This window comes from Cibotium barometz, chromosome 64 (genome assembly GCF_041138505.1).
Source record: "Cibotium barometz isolate CiBa-2024 chromosome 64, ASM4113850v1, whole genome shotgun sequence".
Lineage (NCBI taxonomy): Eukaryota > Viridiplantae > Streptophyta > Polypodiopsida > Cyatheales > Cibotiaceae > Cibotium > Cibotium barometz.
Window position 1 is genome coordinate 23012088 of NC_141109.1, and position 21392 is coordinate 23033479.

Sequence of the window (21392 nt, forward strand, 5' to 3'; positions counted from 1 at the left end):
ACCAAAAAAACCCAATAGCAGAAACCCTGATAATAACTGTACTCCACTGAATACAGTTCACCCAAATATGCCTGCACTCTCAATCCTTTGAATGTGCAGTTCAAAGCACCAATGATTGAGTAGAGCAGCAAATGGCGTATACAATGCCAAAATGCCCCAAAAATGCCCAAATTTGCTGCACCCAAACTGTGCAAAAAACCTGTGTAGTTCTTTGCTAGAAAATCTGCCTGTTGTGCCTGTATATTTTCACAGAGAAAATAAAAATGCCCAAAAACAGAATTTTAATGCTTACCACTGAATGACTGTGTAGCTTGTGGTATTTCTGCAGGTACAGATCACCAAAGTGCAAGTACAGTTGACTGTACTTCACAGGACTGATGATGTGGAAGTACTGTGTAGGTAGCGCTTACTGTACGGGCAGGTACAGTACTGTGTTGGGCGAGCAGGTACACGTCAGGTACAGAAGCAAGTATGCAGCCTGCGCAGGTTTGTACAGTCGCCAAGTACAATCGCCAGGTTTGTACAGTCGCCAGGTATAGTCGCCAGGTACGGAAGCAAGTGTACGGGCAGCAGGCGCACAGGTGTAGCTGAAGGCGCACAGGTGATGGTGGCTGCGCTTGACTGTACGGGCAGGTACAGTAACTGAAGGCGATGCAGGCGACGCAGACTGGGTGTACGGGCAGCAAGCGCACAGGTGTACGGCGCTCAGAAGTACGGGCGGCAGGTTCTGAAGCAGCTGTACGGGCAGTGCAAGGCAGAGCTTCAATGCTCTGATACCAATTGAAGGGAATGGGTGTTAGGGTTAGGGTTTACAGAAGGTACAAACAGGCATGGAAACCAAGAGTAGAGAGAACACGACTTCAGTATGCTTGATTGATAAAAAAGTGAAGTACAATAGCCACATGATAGTGACCCTAAAGATAAGTGTTCACATGTCCGGCCATAAATGTGCCGGGTGGACCAAAACACTTATAAACTACATATAAGTGAAACTGAGCTAAACTGGGGGAAAAAACCTCCACTAACTGAAGTAAAAAGTGCCCCAATAATCTACTTATGATCACTAGCACTCCTCAGGGTGCATACACAGCATAAAACCCAACAATAATTCACCAAGTGCATCAAGCAAACAAGGGCCAGGACAGCCAAGAACTTGCTAACGCAAAGGGGTGAAGGACTGAAGGTCAAGGGTAGGTTTTCCAGCCAAGAAAAGGTCAAGTACTTTGTATTTGTTTTCAGATTTACATCATTCTAATAAAGCAAATACACCATCCGTGGTGGGGGCCCTACAGAGGGTAATTGGGACCCAATAATGTGTCCTCTCCATCTTCCCCTTCTCTCTCTATTTTCTGCACATCTCCTTTCAGTTTGTGCGTTAATTCCGTCGCGAAAAGAGTGCTGATTTCTAAGTTTTGAAGTACCGATCCTTCTCCGAAGCTTCCGCATATTACACTGGCAAAGAAAAGCTAAGTATACTCTGACTTTGCAAAGTTAGTGCTTTTGCTATGAAGTATTTTTGATGTTCACTAACCCTTGTATAGCTATGCAAGGAGAAAGGTGTTGTTGTTTGCCTTGAGATGGTTTCAGGGAAACATTGTTTATGGCTCCCTTTAATGGGATGAATTCTTTTCATGGCTCCCTTTATTGGGATGGATTATATCTATGGAGATTTCTTTCTTGGACAAGATTTATATAGATATTGGGCTTCACAAGCAATTTTTATGGACAAATCTGTCCAAGTTTATAGAGAAAAAATCTCTGGATATCTCATGGATATGATGCTTTTATGGATAAAGTCCACCTCTACTCCAAGGTGTGTGGTTAGCACAGAGTATGTGGTAAGAGTTATGGTATACAGGTCTATGGATTCCTGGACTTCTTTTCTAGGGATTTGGATCCATCCTCAGGTTTATGGATTATTCTTTTTGGCTCCCTTTATTTGGGATGCATTGGACTTATGAAACTCATGGTTCACATACCTTGTGTAGTGTTCTCTTGTCCTACGTGCTCTCTTGAAGATTGTTTCTACCATGTGTGGGTGGAACAATAGAGAGCAGATGGAAGGGAACATGGGCACTTGAGAGGGTAGTGTGAGTTGGTGGCCGAAATGCCTATAAACTATGTGTAGCAGAAATGCGTATGGAACACCAGGTTATCTATGCCTGCCGAGTGATTGTTTTCAGGACTCCTTGTTTAGCCGCCCTGTGTAGTATTTCTCTTGTCCTAAGTGCTCTTCAAGATGTTGCTACCTTGCTTGGTAGAACATAGAGCCAATGGTAGAGAATATGGGCACTGAAGTCGGGCCGGGCATCAAGGCAGCTCCTTGGTGATCTACATCGACATACCATTGTTTTCTAAATGCTGAATTTCAGATGCATTGGCATGGAGGATTTGGCAATGGATGCCCGTGAAGCTATGCATTGAATTTCTCCAATAGTAATACAATTTACTCAAGGGAGGGGTCGGCCGTTCCGGCTCATTGTGTGTCTCTTGTAAGCCCACCTCTCATCCAAGGTGTGTGGTCAGAGTACCAACACGGAGTGCAAGTGGTAAAGTGGACATGATACTTGGTTGGCACGGGACTTATGTCTATGCCAAGGGTCATGTGGACCGATGCCTTATTAGCAGGATACTTATTTTGTCTCGCCCATTTACTTGGAACATGGATAATGATATCTAAATTTATGGGACTGTTTTGTCTCGCCCATTTACTTGGGACATGGATTATGATATCTGGACTTATGGGACTGTTTTGTCTCGCCCATTTACTTGCGACATGGATTATGATATCTGGACTTATGGGACTGATTTGTCTCGCCCATTTATCTTGGGACATGATTATGATATCTGGACTTATGGGACTGTTTTTGTCTCGCCCATTTATTTTGGGACATGATTTTGATATTGGTATTATGGAAACTTATTTAGTCTCACCCATTTCTTTGGGACATGGATTCTTCAGTTATATTGATTTTTGAGACTGTCTCGTCTCGCCCACTCGATGGGACATGATTATATCTTGAATATATGGCTTGAAGCTTAAAGTTGCGGACAACTTTTAAGAAGTTGGGGAGGATGTCACCAGCCTGGACATTTCCCTGTATGAAAGGGGTCTGGTGGATTCCGGAATGCCTAAATATTTGGAAAGTACAAGCTTTGGGAATGGGGGATTATCCTAGAATACAAAGGACCACACTCCTAAAATTTAGGAGAGTTGCTATTTTTGGCCCGACTCCGATGGAAATTCTGTTCGCGTCATTACATCTGGAATTGAGCAGATACCAAGAGTTGGCAAAGTGCCTATGACAGAATGTCTACCAGTTGGGATATTTTTAGAGATAAAGTTTATGGAATGACCCATCTCTTAGATTGGGACATGTGGCAAGGAGGTGGACCAAAGTGAGACAAGTGGCCTGACACTTGTTAGAAAGTGGATCAAAGTGAGACAAGTGGCCTCACACTTGTCACTTCAGCTATTGTGTGGCTCTCCACTTGTCATTGTAGCCTTCTCTTGCCATTTTAGCTCATGGGAGGCCCAAATCTATAAATTGGAGCCCTCTCTCTTCATTAATGGAGGCTCTCTTGCTGCACACTAGCCTCTACCACCGTTACAGGCTGCCCTAATGATGGCTACTCTCTTTCTCTCTCTCTTGAAGGCTGCCCATGAAGAATACCGGCTGTTTTGGAGGCTTCCATCGCGAAGAAATACTGAAGGCAAGGGTATTTAATCATTTATTATGATTTCTAGCCATTGTACTTGTTGCACCAGCATTTGTACTTGCTGTACCTGCTGTACCAGCCATCGTACCGATTGTACCAGCCACCGTACCGGCTGTACCAACCACTATACCTGCTGTACTAGTCATTGTACCTGATGTACCTGCATTTGTACTTGCTGTACCTGTTGTACCAGCCACCGTACCGGCTGTACCAGCCACTGTACCTGCTGTACCAGCCACTATACTTGCTGTACCAGCCATTGTACCTGCTGTACCGACTGAATGAAGAGTTGTACTTGCTGTACCAGCTCTATTGCATGAAGACCCGTGGTTTTTGGGGAAGAATCAGTACCCACACGGAGGTATATGGATTATATTGTTGGCTCAACATTTCTACAGCCTATGTTCCGGCTTGGTTGCCTTGTGTTGGGCTGTGTTATGGCATTTGTATAGCGATAATCCGGCATCTCCCATGGGGAGAGTAAGGCCCTCAAAGCTTGTACGATATTATTCTCCTTGGGTAATAAAATACTCCAAGGGGAGGGTCGGCCCATTCCGGCCTCTATGCGGTCACACGTGCAAGCTCCATTTTCAGCATTTGTGGATGTTTTGTCCATCTTTATGTTTTATGCAAAGTGATGATGGATATGTGTTAAGGCTGTGGCCATGTTTAAGTGTTTTAACATGCATTGATGGTATCAACAAGTGTGTAAAAGGCCCTAGTCCCCCGGGCACCCGCCGCGAGTTACATTGGTATCAGAGCATAGGCTTTCTTGGAAGCGGAGGCTTCTTTCTATCAATAAGGAAGAGAAAAGATCTCAAGTGGGGACCACACTTACCATCATTGCTATTAAGCATGGCCAGCCACTTCAGAGCCTATGAAGCAAGAGCATGAGCAATAGACAACTTGGTCTAAGGATTTATGAATGCACAAAATTTATCTTGGAAGTATGGAGTTAGCTTTATGTGCACACATTTAGCAATCTTTCCATATGGATATTGTGGATTATATTATCAAGCTTACAGGCAAGCTATATGGAGATACTCAGGATATCTTAAGGATATGGTGACCAGATATTTCTTTTGGCTTCATGACCAACCTGGCAAAGAAAAGCTAAGTATACTTTGAGTTTGCAAAGTTAGTGCTTTTGCTATGAAGTATTTTTGATGTTCACTAACCCTTGTATAGCTATGCAAGGAGAAAGGTGTTGTTGTTTGCCTTGAGATGGTTTCAGGGAAACATTGTTTATGGCTCCCTTTAATGGAATGAATTCTTTTCATGGCTCCCTTTATTGGGATGGATTATATCTATGGAGATTTCTTTCTTGGACGAGATTTATATAGATATTGGGCTTCACAAGCAATTTCTATGGACGAATCTGTCCAAGTTTATAGAGAAGAAATCTTTGGATATCTCATGGATATGATGCTTTTATGGATAAAGTCCACCTCTACTCCAAGGTGTGTGGTTAGCACAGAGTATGTGGTAAGAGTTATGGTATACAGGTCTATGGATTCCTGGACTTCTTTTCTAGGGATTTGGATCCATCCTCAGGTTTATGGATTATTCTTTTTGGCTCCCTTTATTTGGGATGCATTGGACTTATGAAACTCATGGTTCACATACCTTGTGTAGTGTTCTCTTGTCCTACGTGCTCTCTTAAAGATTGTTTCTACCATGTGTGGGTGGAACAATAGAGAGCAGATGGAAGGGAACATGGGCACTTGAGAGGATAGTGTGAGTTGGTGGCCGAAATGCCTATAAACTATGTGTAGCAGAAATGCGTATGGAACACCAGGTTATCTATGCCTGCCGAGTGATTGTTTTCAGGACTCCTTGTTTAGCCGCCCTGTGTAGTATTTCTCTTGTCCTAAGTGCTCTTCAAGATGTTGCTACCTTGCTTGGTAGAACATAGAGCCAATGGTAGAGAATATGGGCACTGAAGTCGGGCCGGGCATCAAGGCAGCTCCTTGGTGATCTACATTGACATACCATTGTTTTCTAAATGCTGAATTTCATATGCATTGGCATGGAGGATTTGGCAATGGATGCCCGTGAAGCTATGCATTGAATTTCTCCAATAGTAATACAATTTACTCAAGGGAGGGGTCGGCCGTTCCGGCTCATTGTGTGTCTCTTGTAAGCCCACCTCTCATCCAAGGTGTGTGGTCAGAGTACCAACACGGAGTGCAAGTGGTAAAGTGAACATGATACTTGGTTGGCACGGGACTTATGTCTATGCCAAGGGTCATGTGGACCGATGCCTTATTGGCAGGATACTTATTTTGTCTCGCCCATTTACTTGGGACATGGATTATGATATCTAAACTTATGGGACTGTTTTGTCTCGCCCATTTACTTGGGACATGGATTATGATATCTGGACTTATGGGACTGTTTTGTCTCGCCCATTTACTTGGGACATGGATTATGATATCTGGACTTATGGGACTGTTTTGTCTCGCCCATTTACTTGGGACATCGATTATGATATCTGGACTTATGGGACTGATTTGTCTCGCCCATTTATCTTGGGACATGATTATGATATCTGGACTTATGGGACTGTTTTTGTCTCGACCATTTATTTTGGGACATGATTTTGATATTGGTATTATGGAAACTTATTTAGTCTCACCCATTTATTTGGGACATGGATTCTTCAGTTATATTGGATTTTTTAGACTGTCTCGTCTCGCCCACTCGATGGGACATGATTATATCTTGAATATATGGCTTGAAGCTTAAAGTTGCGGACAACTTTTAAGAAGTTGGGGAGGATGTCACCAGCCTGGACATTTCCCTGTATGAAAGGGGTCTGGTGGACTCCGGAATGCCTAAATATTTGGAAAGTACAAGCTTTGGGAACGGGGGATTATCCTAGAATACAAAGGACCACACTCCTAAAATTTAGGAGAGTTGCTATTTTTGGCCCGACTCCGATGAAAATTCTGTTCGCGTCATTACATCTGGAATTGAGCAGATACCAAGAGTTGGCAAAGTGCCTATGACAGAATGTCTACCAGTTGGGATATTTTTAGAGATAAAGTTTATGGAAGGACCCATCTCTTAGATTGGGACATGTGGCAAGGAGGTGGACCAAAGTGAGACAAGTGGCCTGACACTTGTTAGAAAGTGGATCAAAGTGAGACAAGTGGCCTCACACTTGTCACTTTAGCTATTGTGTGGCTCTCCACTTGTCATTGTAGCCTTCTCTTGCCATTTTAGCTCATGGGAGGCCCAAATCTATAAATTGGAGCCCTCTCTCTTCATTAATGGAGGCTCTCTTGCTGCACACTAGCCTCTACCACCGTTACAGGCTGCCCTAATGATGGCTACTCTCTTTCTCTCTCTCTTGAAGGCTGCCCATGAAGAATACCGGCTGTTTTGGAGGCTTCCATCGCGAAGAAATACTGAAGGCAAGGGTATTTAATCATTTATTATGATTTCTAGCCATTGTACTTGTTGCACCAGCATTTGTACTTGCTGTACCTGCTGTACCAGCCATCGTACCAGCCACCGTACCGGCTGTACCAACCACTGTACCTGCTGTACTAGTCATTGTACCTGCTGTACCTGCATTTGTACTTGCTGTACCTGCTGTACCAGCCACCGTACCTGCTGTACCAGCCATTGTACCTGCTGTACCGGCTGAATGAAGAGTTGTACTTGCTGTACCAACTCTATTGCATGAAGACCCGTGGTTTTTGGGGAAGAATCAGTACCCACACGGAGGTATATGGATTATATTGTTGGCTCAGCATTTCTACAGCCTATGTTCCGGCTTGGTTGCCTTGTGTTGGGCTGTGTTATGGCATTTGTATAGGGATAATCCGGCATCTCCCGTGGGGAGAGTAAGGCCCTCAAAGCTTGTACGATATTATTCTCCTTGGGTAATAAAATACTCCAAGGGGGGGGGTCGGCCCATTCCGGCCTCTATGCGGTCACACGTGCAAGCTCCATTTTCAGCATTTGTGGATGTTTTGTCCAGCTTTATGTTTTATGCAAAGTGATGATGGATATGTGTTAAGGCTGTGGCCATGTTTAAGTGTTTTAACATGCATTGATGGTATCAACAAGTGTGTAAAAGGCCCTGGTCCCCCGGGCACCCGCCGCGAGTTACATCTACCACCATTCCAGTATGACAGGGATGCACCACATATCCGTCTCTCTCATAGTGAGAGGAGCAGAGTATTGAGACAGGACGTATGGCAGCTCTATACACGAGAGACATGGATATCGCCTACACAACCTCTTCCACCGAAGATGCTATACTACAGAGATCACTTCATGAGTATCACTGATGATGGATTTGTAGAGAGGCCTAGATACATGGAGGGCTTTTTACCACACGGCTCCCGAGTAGCTATTGGTCAGCTTAGAGTCTCATCACATCGATTGGAGATCGAGACTGGCAGAGCAGCACGGATCCCCCGAGAGGAGAGGGTATGCAGATTGTGCAGAGAGGAGGTGGAGAGTGAGGAGCATTATGTATGCAGATGCAGACCATATACAGCCATCAGAGAGAGCGATCCCATTTTATTCAGAGAGCCACATTCCCTACGCCAGATCTTTGAGGCAACAGACCAACGCATACTAGGGAGATTCATTCTAGACATACAACGTCACAGAGAGACATCATTACAGGCTCAGACAGCGCCAGAGGGGGGACGACAGACACAGATTACTACATTTTTTCAGAGATCCACCCCACTCCTAGCCCCTACACAGCAGGGAATTACTCTCCAGAGAGTAGAGACGCTCAGAGCCCGCAGGAGACAGAGGACACCTAGCTTTCGGACACCACGCCTATACCAGAGAGAGATGACAAAGATCAGAGCTCAGTTTCACAGAGAGGGTGCGGAGTGACTGGCTCGCTTCAAAGCAGACCCAGGCATGTTCTTCAGGGAGCTGTGGACACCCCCTTCATTGATGTATACCATTTTATACCCCCAGTATGGTACAGGATGGAGCTAGCTAGGTTGCATATCATGATTGTATACTCCATGCATATAGCTTTCAATTCTTCTAGTAGTAGAGCTCCATCCCCTCCCCCACTCATTGTACTTATTGCACACCCAGATTCAGCTTTTTAGTTCAGTACTTTTTCATTTTGTTGGGATGACAGAGGATACCCCACACAGGTACACTGATTTGTCTCATAGGCCGAGTTCAGTCTTTTGGAAGATGTTAATAAAATCTCTCTCTCTCTCTCTCTCTCTCTCTCTCTCTCTCTCTCTCTCTCGTGTGAGCTCTGGAGGGCAAAGGTGGGTGGCTGCAATTCAGGACAGCATACTCTATACTCTCAAGGCTGGTGTTTTTGAGGAGGATTGGACTGAGGGACAACAATGTACCTGCTGAATATCTTTCTCTCTTTCCACTGGCTTACGACTGCTTCAGAGTTGTTTCTTCTAGCCCTTTGTGAGAGGAGGGGTGTGGCACTTTGAAGGGTGGAAACAGAGTTAGTTTGTGGATTTGTTCTTTGACTGAGTTTGAGGCTACGATCATGGAACAACCAGATGCGTGCTCAAGGCTTCCCTATTGCATTGTCTTGGTTAGAGGAGACAACAGTGTTTTGCTTTTGTGGGACACAGATCTGTATGTGTATCCTCTATGCTAAGAGGTCTTGAGGGTTGCCAGATTGGACATGCAGGTTTCTTTTCCTTGACTGGCTTTGTTGTACTCAGTTAAGCTTTTCCATTGAAATTTAATAAAGAAATACCGAAAGGAGCGCCAAGCTTTGGGGCGAACAGGTGTCGTTCTCCTTTTTGTTTTGGAGCACTCTAGCTCTGGTTTATTTGTCTGGACTACAATTGGATAGGTGACTCCTAGTCTACCACACTTTGGTTTCTACCAGAGGCCAGTTTCACTGACCATAAGCCTCCATCATGTACAAGCATAAGTTACCTTTTTGTACCATATGAATAAAGAAAACCTTACACTCAAGCTCTCTTCTTCTCTCTCCTCTGCGTCTTAATCATAAGTTAGAAAACCTTACACTCAAGCTCTCTTCTTCTCTCTCCTCTGCGTCTTAATCATAAGTTAGAAAACCTTACACTCAAGCTCTCTCTTCTTCTCTCTCCTCTGCATCTTAATCATAAGTTAATTAGCATCAATGTTCTTAATCATGCTTAGGGTTGTGGATCAGTCCAGTAACGCTTCTGCGCATGCAACATGGTGGCTTGCCAAAATCATGCATGGTGGTGTTGCCCACACATGGGCTAAATATAAAGAAACAGTTTTATGCTATAAGCCCAACGGGGTGTGCCGTGACAGACTCAACCATATGTCCAAGAGATAAAGATATAGAGAGAGAGAGGAGAGAGAAGGCAATAGGGATCTTGCACAACACCAGATTGAGCGGGGAACAGACCCCGCCCCCTTTCAAGAATTTATTCAAGAACAATCCACGGGCACGTTAGCCAGGATCAATACAATCAATGAATACAAAACAAACAAATATGCCGATGTAGAATATCCAAGTCGATGTCGAGGCACGAGATCTCTGATGTCGAGCACACCACGGGGATGACCCACAAGTATCTCTCACCGGGCTAGTACCAAATCTAATATCCAAATCCAAGTCCAAGTCCACATCCAAGCTCCATGTCTAAGCTCTGTGCTCCATGTTCATGTCCAAGCTTCATGCCCAAGCTCTATGTCCAAGTTCTTCATGTCTATGCTCAAGTTCAAGCTTCGGCTCAGCCCAGTCTCATTCCCTCTTTTCAAGATTTTATGGTAGGCACTAGGCCGGTTGGAGTAGCAGTGGATCATGCTATCTTGTCCTTCACTCTCACATTTCAATTCAGCACTGCTCCATTGGGACAAGTCTCCACACACACTCGTTATACCTTTACGAGGGAGACTGACACCGTGTACACGGATGAGATATACAGACGCTTATGTGCCGAGGAGCCGGGACGGTCATTAGATGAGCTCACTCAGATATTGATAGCTCCTACAGTCGTGGAGACTACTACTGCTGGCCGACTGCTTCATGCAGTCGTGGAGAGCCACTAGCGTTGGCCTACTGCATGCATGGGGCATCTAAATAGGCCCCATGCTCCTCACCATCGGATCATTCAGTTATTTGCGGGATCTTGTGTATAGAGAAGAGTTTACACACCTATTTCTCTGTGTCTCTTGTGCTGTCTATTTTCTGCACTCTACTTGCTCTTGTCAACCCAAGTTTGGTTATCATTTCCAGTGCATATTCTGACAGTCAAATGCGCACATCCTCACACCAGCTAGAGATTGAGACTGGCAGATTCAGAGGAGTACCAGCTGAGGCCAGGATTTGTCAGTTGTGCTAGATGGAGCCAGAGACAGAGTTACATTACATATGTCATTGTCCAGTATATTATGAGATACGAGGCCGTTTTCACTGCCTGTTCAAAGAGGGTTTCGGACCACTTTCCAGAGTCATGAGATACCAGGATCAGAGATGCCTCGGATTATACTTGCTGGAGCTGAGTAGACATAGAGAGGGTCTCTTGAGAGGGAGGGGATCAGAGAGGGAGAGACACCTACAGAGGCAGATTACAGACTTCTTTCGACCAGAGATTGAGCAATCAGGCAGCAAGCATTGCAGCTAGCCCTAGAGTATAGCCGCACAAGAGGTACACTGATTGATCGGGCTATAGAGCTAGGGCAATCCAGGCACCCCAAGATGAGAGGCCCATCCCGACACCGGCGGAGACTACAACAGAGGATCAGGACCATACTAGCGCGGCATGGGAGACGTCCAATCAGAGTACTCACCATGGAGGACATTGAGGATATCCGCCATCGACCGATGAGAGACATCTTTGGATAGTGATGTATATGATGCTTACCTTTGTTACTGGAGTTTTCCTTCCCAGATGTTATCCATTAGGAGCTCCTAGTACCTTACTTTTTCTCATAGTTGTTGTTTCAGTTTCAATTAGTTGTTCAGTTGTTTTAGCTTTTCTTACACAAACATTGTCTCAGATCCACCAATTGTTGTAACCTTTTTGGTCTCATAGGTCATTTTGGCCTTTTGAGGACGTTCATATATCATTTCATTTCTCTCTCTCTCTCTCTCAAGCACCATATAATCTCAACATTATGTGAGTGTTAATCCAAGATTAGTGCCTAGTACCTAATCTATTTATCCACCATTAATAAGCAACTCTCTCATTTCCAACATTGCTTTTCACACGTAGTTAACAGTTGACACTGCGAGTTAGCAATCCACACTGCTAGTTAACAATCAACATTGCTAGTTAGTAGTCCACACTTAAGGTCATTCATGCTAAGGCTACATACTAAAGTCACGAATTTTTTCCTAAGACATCATTCTCATTAAAGATCGTAAGGTCCTTCATAAGAAATCCACTAAGGTAGAGAGCTACCCAGTTGCTGTTAGAAGTCATCTCCTGTCTTTCTATAGACACTAGGGCCTTTGTTGTGGGTGTGTCCGCCCTTGTAGGTGTTTTAAGTACAGATGCCGGTTATGAGCCCTGCAAAGTCATTGACGATGCGGGAGCATATTAACAAGCTGAGGCTCTTCAGCAGGAAGTTCTTCAGGCTGGGAACGAGATATCGTCAGAGGACATGGCCAAAACGTTGCTGTCGCATTTGCCCTCTCAATACTCAGCATTTTACTCGTCTTTGATTACCAGTGGCAGGCTCAGCACCATCACGTGGGAGGAGCTTGTGCCCATGATCTTGGACCAGGAGGAACAACCCACCTCAGGGTGGAGGTTCGGAGGCCTTAACTGGCCAACGGTCGAAAGGCCGTAACACGAGCAAAGGGAAGGCTTCATCGGAGAAGTCTTCTGAGAAGAAGACCGTCGCTGACCACAAGAAACTAAAGGCAAAGAGGACCTGTAATGATTGTGGCGAGAAAGGCCACTATTGCAGGCAGTGTCCCAAGCGGAAGACCGAGAAGGGTGAAGATTCCTCAGCAGCAATCATGAAGACTCCGGCTTTTGTGCACCTGGAGGTGATGGACACCGATGCTTCATTTTCTTCAAGCAGGGAGGAGGTTGGAGGACTCGCCGCTACGGATACTCGGGAGTGGATTCTAGACAATGGTGCTTCCAGGCACATGACTCCTTCTCGTTCAGATTTACAGGATCTCTGGAGGTATTCTGGTCACATTCTTACTGGAGAGTTCACAGCAGTGAGGGCAGGTTGGAGATAGTTCCCGATGGCAGAGGGGGGAAGCATTCCTCCCAGGTGTTGAATGTTCCGTCACTTGGTTTTCATCTGTTGTCAGTGCATCAGGTTTGCAAGACTGGCGTATGGGTGGAGTTTGATGAGCATTTTGTTGCTCTCCGGGACAAAGCAACAGGCCAAGTGGTTGGGGAAGGTGGAGTGGAGAATGGAGTTTACAAGCTTTCAGCACTCTCTCTCCCAGGTCCTCAGGTTTGTGATGAGTGGCAATCTGGTAATGGCCACTTAAGTGTGGATACGCTGCAGTTGAAGCTCTCTAGGACCAGATGGAGGATAGCTTGCTAGTTGATGGCAGCAGTTGGCAGGAACTTTCCAGTACTGATGTTGGTGGTTCTTGTGTTCGTCAATCAGAGGAAACTGAACAAGTAACTTATGCTCTGATGTCTCGTAGTATTCGGGACAAAGAAATTCCTGTAGATGAGGATGTTCTTTCCATGGGGACCTTTCGGAAAGCCAGGCAGGTGGCACTTGATTACTTGCAGAAGGAGGTGGTTTCTCCAAGCTTTGTGGTTCCGGATTCAGAGGGGGTGGTTGACAGGTTCCAGAAGGCCTTGCGTGGTCTTCAGCAGGTTTCCAGGACTTGCCTTTGCACCGTAATAGGTGTTGATCCTTGTGGGCAGTGTGATGCCTCTTTGACTCGGAAGCAAAATGGTTCATTGATTTGGTTGATGGACACCAGATTGGACGGGAGCTTCCTGATGAGGCAGTTGAGCTCATGGTTGCAGATGACTCTTTGGGAGGCAGGATTGCGTATCTTGTGGTTTCTGCGGCATGCGAAGGATCATGGACTCTTTTACACAGGAGGGGGATTGATTGATGGAGTCCGACTCCACGGTTGGAGTGACTCAGTGTGGGGAGGAGATCCGGACACGAGAGGATCTACTTCAGGCCCAGGAGCAGGTTTATGGAGCAGTAAGAGGCGGTCATCTTTTGCCTTGTCGTTGACAAAGGCAGAGTACCGGGCTGCTTGTGATGCTGCTTGTGAGGTGGTGAGGTTGCAGAGGTTGCATTGCAGGATTGGGCTTCCACTCGAGGAACCCATGGTTATCCAGAGGCACTTTGTTCGTGAACAGATCGTTGCTGATGACATCTTGCTAGAATTCTGTTCGACGCAGGACAGTACGGTGGACCTCTTCACGAAGTCGCTATCTTAGGATTTGCTCAGGCGGCACCCCAGCTCCCTGTGGTTGGTTTCAGGGCCAGGAGCTGAGAGGGGGTGTTAGAAGTCATCTCCTGTCTTTCTGTAGACACCAGGGCCTTTGTTGTGGGTGTGCCCGCCCTTGTAGGTGTTTTCTCATTTTTCCCCACTCTCCGTATTTTTCCCCCATTTTTCCCTATTTTCTTGTGGCTTGGGTGGCAGCCCTGTGGTGGAAGGAGGACCTCTGAAGCTGGCCGACTGCATTTGTACATGCTGGTGCTGGCTGATTGTGTTGCTTCAGGTCCACGACCTCCCACATGAGCTGGCCGACACCCCTGCAGCTGGCCGACTGGTTTTTGGGTGGTCGTGGAGGTTTAGTGCCAGTCGGCTGCCTCTGAAACAGGCCGACTGCACTTTGGGGGCCATATAAAATGGCCCCCCAGTCCCTTGTCACATTTGTATCACTTCGGGATCTTCTTTGTGTATATAGAGCAGAGTTACACGCCTCTATCTCTCTCTCTCTTGTGCTGTTGTTTTCTGCATTGCGTTTGCTCTCGTGTTCCCAGATTTGGTCATCATCTCCGCTGCGCATTCTGACAGTCGCCCCTCCACGCACACCCCCCCCCCCGCCCCCCCACGCAGACTTGGATCAATCTATTCCTATGTGAAGCATTTCTACAAGCTAAAGCTGGTTGGAGAGATCCTCTTCATGCACAGTTGGTATTGCTCAGATAGCTTTAATTCCTGTGTATGTTTCAAACATGTATTGGGAGATGAAAAACTTTGCAGGTCCTTATGAAGTTTGAAAACAATTTTACAGCAAAAATCAATCATCACCAAAAGGCATACCGCAATATCACCATTGTCGAAGGAATAGCATCTGGCATTTCGAGCAACTCCACCTGCATTTCTAGGTTCAAAGTCCCCTCCTTCAATGACAATGGGAACAGGTTTAGCTGATTCTGTAGATTTTTCTTGTTCTGAGGAATTGGCTGAGACTGTCCCATCATCCAGCTCTTCAGTGGGCTGGTCAAAAACCGCTTGCTTTTTCCACACTTGCTCTTCTCCTCCTGAGATCCTTGTGAAAAAATGAGAATTTTGAAACAAATCAAGCAGTGCAGCACTCGTCTTCTTGGGCCCCTCCAAAGCGAGAAGGCTCTCACTGACTGGATATGTATTGTAAGGTGGGCATGACTCCACCTCTGCAGCAGATATATGCCGCTTCTCCTCTCCTTTACCGCTTTCCTTTAAGTTTTCAAGAAAGGAGGCACCATTGTTTTCTTTATCATTCTTCTCTTGTGTTATTCTCTCCAGCATTAAAGCATCATGTGAAGACACATAAACTACAATGCTTAACTGTTCGCCTTAAGGCTCAGAAACAAACAAGCTTCGTGTTATTGAGGGTCAAAATTAAATAACCAGCCATTTACAATTAAAACCTTGGATCCACATGCTTACCTGGAAAGACAAAATGACGGTCCAGACCCATCACTGATGTCATATCTCTACCCACGTGCCAATCACTTGGCAGCTCCCCTGCAACCAAAGATTAATTTGACATCATAACACTGGTGAGTTAAGCCACCTTATGTATCTAAATTCTAGTTAATCAATAGACTGTGCTGGACCCAAGACAACCAAATAATCGGCCCATAAATTAAAGACCTTTTAGCCAAATGCACACAGTCTTGCACCTCAAGCCCTTGAAAACCTCACTTAAGCTACAAGGTGTATTAAGCCCTTCCTGCCAAAATTGGACATCATCAGAAGGCCCAGTGCACATTGGCCCTAGCTGTAACTAACTCAGCAGTAAACATCTTAAGTCAAAGTTAGCATAATGGGATAAATAAAAGTAAAAGATGGAAAAGAGATTGAGTCAACACTGTAGTGTGCATCTTTCTTTTCAAAGCTATCCTTTCACATTAAGTAGAAAAGAACAAGACAACGTGCAGTGGCAGTAATAAAGATAGCAATATCATATCCTTTCTAACCTAGGTTCACCCTACAAGCTAACACCACATTGCCCACGAGTACACACCACTTGCTAGATCAAAGTAATTAGTATAACATTATCCAAACACACTTTCCGATGCCTCTATTCTAGTTGTCAAGTGTCTCAGCAGATTGGACACAACTCTGCATTGTCACCCCAGAATTCTTCAGGCGGCTTCAAACATGATCCCATTTCTCCACACATTGATGTGGATGGGGTTGAAGGACCTCGTTGAGAAAAATGAGGGCCCTTCTTTGATTGATATTTAAGCTCTTCCATTCATGAATGCTTGGGCTCACTATCACAATGGACCTTGTCAATTAGAACTGAATTCAATAAAGGCCCCTTTCAAGGTAAAGTATGTTGGTGTATGTCACTCCACACCAACATACCCAGCATCATGCGATCACCACCGCCCCATTGATCGTTCCCTAAGCCCACCAAGACCCATTCAGGACCGTACAAGTGTAGACAAGAAGTGTTTGGGCATGAGGTGGATGTGGAGCCACTTGCTATTGTACTTGCATTAGTGGATAATTCAAGCAAGAAACCCACCGACTGAGATAATATACAGCTAAAAAGTGAAAAGATCAGAGAGTAGAGTCCATACTGGAAGGGACCAAGATGCCGCCCCTGTCTTCTGGCACGTCCACGTGATCGTCGATGGCCATTCGGTTCCTGATGCGGAGGGAATCGACGACAGAGGCGGCAGGAGGGGGTGCAAGGCGAGCATCGTCGCTGTCGGAGTCGAAGGTGGGAGGGGGAGGCGTAGCTGGCGGCACACGAGGCGGCGCTTCCCGATCGGAATCGCTGTGCAGGGACGGTGGGTCGGAGATGGTGGCGAAGGAATGCCTCAGAAAATTCATCGCAGCAGCAGCAGCAAGGTCCCCCGCGCGCTTGCTCCCCCCTCTCTCTCTCTCTCTCTCTCTCTCACACGCGCGCCCGCACAAACTCACTCACTCTTCCCTCATGTCGGGAAACCAACCCGAGACCCGGGGGCTTTAGGGGTATACTTGATCACATCGAAGATCATGCCGCTTGGGATTTTCGGGATTTCTATCCGGTCTCACGTGGTGCTCTCGAGGGATACTTGACCGCACCGAAAATCATCCATCTATATGGGGAGGAAGTGTAAGGAGTGGCGAAACATGGACCCATATCTAGGTACACTAGAACGCACTCACGTATCGGGTAGGCACATTAGGCCTCCGGGTTGCGGTGGGGGTTAATAGGTGCCATGTGCCCCAGGGGATGCCCTCCCCACCTTGACGGCGATCGTGCCGAAGCGGAAACGGAACCGACGGAAGGAAAAAACGGTGGAAACGGCGAAGCCGCCGGGACGGCGAGCCGTGCCGAGCCGACGGGCCGATGAGGCCAGGCCGGTTGGATCATGGATTCGAGATGGATGGATAGACCCGAGACCACAAGGCCTTGGAGTCAGGCCGGGGATACATGAGACGGGTGTGACCCGACAAGGTTATATCGCGCTATGATGCGCTCAACAGCCGATGGAGCCGAGCTATATCACATATATGCATCACGGGCCGATGTCCGTGACCCCGATCACGGGGCGCGTGACACTTGGTATCAGAGCAAAGATCATTGGGAAGCCCACATGGGGACGTGTGATGCCAAACGGAGGAAACCCGAAAAACGACAAAAACGGCAATTTGAGCAGGACTATATGATGGCCACAGAGCCGACGGCACAAAAGTAGCCGACAGCAGAAAAACTCATTTTTGAGCATCAAGACGATGGAATTTGCCAATGATTACATATACCTATCACGAGCGTGTGGACACAAGGTACAGGATGGCATGCTTGGTCGGGACCGCCGGTGACCCAGGCTGCAGATATGGAAGCTTGAATAGCAAGGCAGCTCTGGACGGAGGCCCAGATGATGGAATTTGAAGACATGTTATATATGAGAAGTGATCAGTTTTTCGAGTAGAATGCAGATATGCGGTCTGTTTTGTGAAAAATCATAGTTGACCAGTGAGCTATTTGGAATGTGGAAGGATTGGTAGGGATACAAGGGAAGGTATCAAGGTGCAAGTCCAACTGAGTTGTTGGCAAGGGCCAATCTTTGATAGAGGCCCATATCATTCATATGAAGAGAGTCAGAGATATATGAAACTTGGTCCTGGTGGGGCTGACAGCACTTCGAGTGTCAGATGAACAGTGGGCTTAGGACCTCACATGAGTTTACCACCATGGAAGGTGGAGATTTGAAGAAAACGGCAATCCAGATATGGTGGCACATTCGGACCAGTAGCACCCGACTTCGTGGTTGCGGGCTGGAAACGCCACATCAAGATCATTTGTGAATGGAAAGAAGACTATCATGTAAAGCTAGCCGAACGGTGTGATCCGGGAGGCACATCATTTGAAGATACATATTGATATGAACTAATGGGTTGGTGGAACCCTAAAATGCATGAATATATGTGAATTCAGCAAAATCAGCATGTGGAATAGACGGCAAAATACAGGTGCCAAGAAGAAACGGTGTGGGAAGCCGAATCAACTTGAAATCAGGTATGGGACCGGAAGCTAGTATTCTAAAGATTGATGCAGCGGGTATGGGACCGTTGTGTCAGCATGGTACCCTCATATATATCATACAACATGGAAGAGCAATGAATGCAAAACCACCAGGAGGAATCATTTGGGCAACATATATACAACCATGTCTATATCAAGCGTGATTGTACCTGCTAAGCGGCAAGGTGTCCGCTAATACCATGATGAGCCTTGTGGCAGTGGAGCCACCACATTCTTTTCAGAGATCATGAAGGTACAATCACGCTGGGTGATCTTCTTGACAGAAGAGTTTAAGGGGCTTTTTTAGCAGGTGAGATCCTTGATCAAGGCCTGCACTATCTCTTTGAGATGCCGACCCACGCCTCCTTTCTGAGGGGGTAGTCCAGGGAAGTGCTCATGGCCTTCTTAAAGGACTCATGGCGACATGGTGGTAACGGGTTTTTTCCCCGAGCAAATGGTGGTAGAGGGTGATTCCTTTGCAACCTCCCAGCTCAAAAACAAAACAAACAAAACATCATGAAGGTACAATCAACAGGAGAACCCCCTGTCAGCTGCTATTGGCAGCATCCAAGGGGCTTGTACCCCCATTTTCAGATGCAATCATATTCAAGGGGCTTGAACCCCCTGTCAGTTGCAGTTGGCAGCATCCAAGGGGCTTGAACCCCCATTTCTGGTGCAATCCTATCCAAGGGGCTTGAACCCCATGTCAGCCTGCGAATTGGCAGCATCTACGGGGCTTGAACCCCCATTTCAGAGTTGGTGGAAGCGACTAGGAAGCGGAAACCATGAAACAGGCAAACGCTGCTTTGTCTTGAACATATCTACATTCAGCTCATACAGGAGTCAAGCGGGGTCCAATGCAGCATTTTGGTACCTCGCACATTGGGGATTTGGGGGACTCTCGAGCGGGGGCTTGAAGTCCAAGCCACAAATAAGATAAAAATCCAAAAATATGCACAGTTGTAACGGGTTAGACACTGACTTTGCTCATGGCTATAAAGCAAGGTTAAGACCTCCCGCTTTCTCTTGTTTTACTTATAGGCACTTGTTGGAGAACACAATAAACATGATTCAAAAGCACTCCCTTCGAGTTTGAAAATCAATTAACGGGGACGTCAATTCCATAAAGGGGGGGTGTATGTGAGGCGTGGGATTTTTGGGATTTCTATCCAGCCTCACGTGGTGCTCTCGAGGGATACTTGACCGCACCGAAAATCATGCATCTAAATGGGGAGGAAGTGTAAGGAGCGGCGAAACATGGACCCATATGTAGGCATACTAGAACGTACTCACGCACCGGGTAGGAACATTAGGCCTCCCGGGTTGCGGTGGGGGTTAATAGGTGCCATGTGCCCCGGGGGATGCCCTCCCCGCCTTGACGGCGATCGTGCCGAAGCGGAAACGGAACCGACGGAAGGAAAAACGGTGGAAACGGCGAAGCCGTCGGGACGGCGAGCCGTGCCGAGCTAACGGGCCGATGAGGCCGGCGGGCCGATTGGATCATGGATTCGAGATGGATGGATAGACCCGAGACCAGAAGGCCTTGGAGGCGGGCCGGGGATACATGAGACGGGTGTGACCCGACAAGGTTATATCACGCTATGACGCGCTCAACGGCCGATGGAGCCGAGCTATATCACATATATGCATCACGGGTCGCATTGTGGCCCGATGTCCGCGACCCCAATCACGGGGCGCGTGACATGCATCCATATGGGGAGAAAGTGTAAGGAACAGCGAAACATGGACCCATATCTAGGCACACTAGAACGCACTCACGCACTGGGTAAGCACATTAGGCTTCTCGGGTTGCCGTGGGGGTTACTAGGTGCCGAGTGCCCCAGCAGGGGATGCCCTCCCCACCTTGACGGCAATCATGCTGAAGCAGAAACGGTGGAAACGGCGAAGCCGTTGGGACGGCGAGTCGTGTGCCGAGCCGACGGGCCGGTTAGATCATGGATTCAAGATGGATGGAATGACCCGAGACCACCAAGCCATGGAGCCGGGCCGGGGATACATGAGAAGGGTGTGACCCGACAAGATTATATCACGCCTATGACGCATTCAACTATCGATGGAGCCGAGATATATCATATATTGGCATGATATGGGATGCATTGTGGCCCGATGTCCGGGACCCCGATCTTGGGGCCCGTGACACTCTCTCCTCGCACGAGTGCACACGAGATAGAGAGAGAGTCTCCATCCTAAAAGATGATAATATTTTTGTGATATGTTTTGTGGGTGTGTCGTGTGTGTTGCGCGGGGGGCTCCTCAAGTGCCATAATCATTCTAATGGGTGAGCAAGCTATCTCAATTTGATTAAGCACCTGAGCTTATATTGCCACAAGTAAAGCATATCTAGCAAACTAATAAAATCTTTCAGAATATGTCAAATGGCACTTGAGCTTATATTGCCACAAGTGAAACATATCTGGCAAACTAATAAAATCTTTCAGAATATGTCAAATTAATTGTTCAAATGGGTGAGCAAGCTGTCTCAATTTGATTAAGTACTTGAGCTTATATTGCCACGAGTGAAGCATATGTTAAATGGCATGCAAACAAGAAGCGTGTGTTCCTACATGTCACATGGAGTGCATAGTATATTGTCTTGTGTTAACCCTCTTGGAGCTATAACCTCATTCCCAAATGATGGGACCTAGTGCTACACGTTGGACCCACAACCTAATCAATGTTTATAGATAAGGTTATGCTTGATCGCTTATGTGTAAGTATCTTAACATACAATAGAAGTCTTCTTTGCACCGTGGCCACCTGTCTCAAAAAGCTGCC

At 46.6% G+C, this 21392-nt stretch overlaps 1 protein-coding gene across 1 annotated transcript in view; it reads right to left on the reverse strand.

The window, feature by feature from the left end:
- LOC147603433 (uncharacterized) overlaps positions 1-17055 on the reverse strand; it is a 57195-nt gene extending 40140 nt beyond the window's left edge. Inside the window, exons 1-3 of the mRNA XM_086796920.1 lie at positions 16663-17055; positions 15518-15595; positions 14909-15423 (exon numbers count right to left, since the gene is read on the reverse strand). Coding sequence (XP_086653046.1) covers positions 14909-15423; positions 15518-15595; positions 16663-16918 — 849 coding nt within the window. The 5' untranslated portion in view covers positions 16919-17055. The remainder of the gene's footprint in view (positions 1-14908; positions 15424-15517; positions 15596-16662) is intronic.
- Between the last annotated feature and the right edge of the window lie 4337 nt (positions 17056-21392).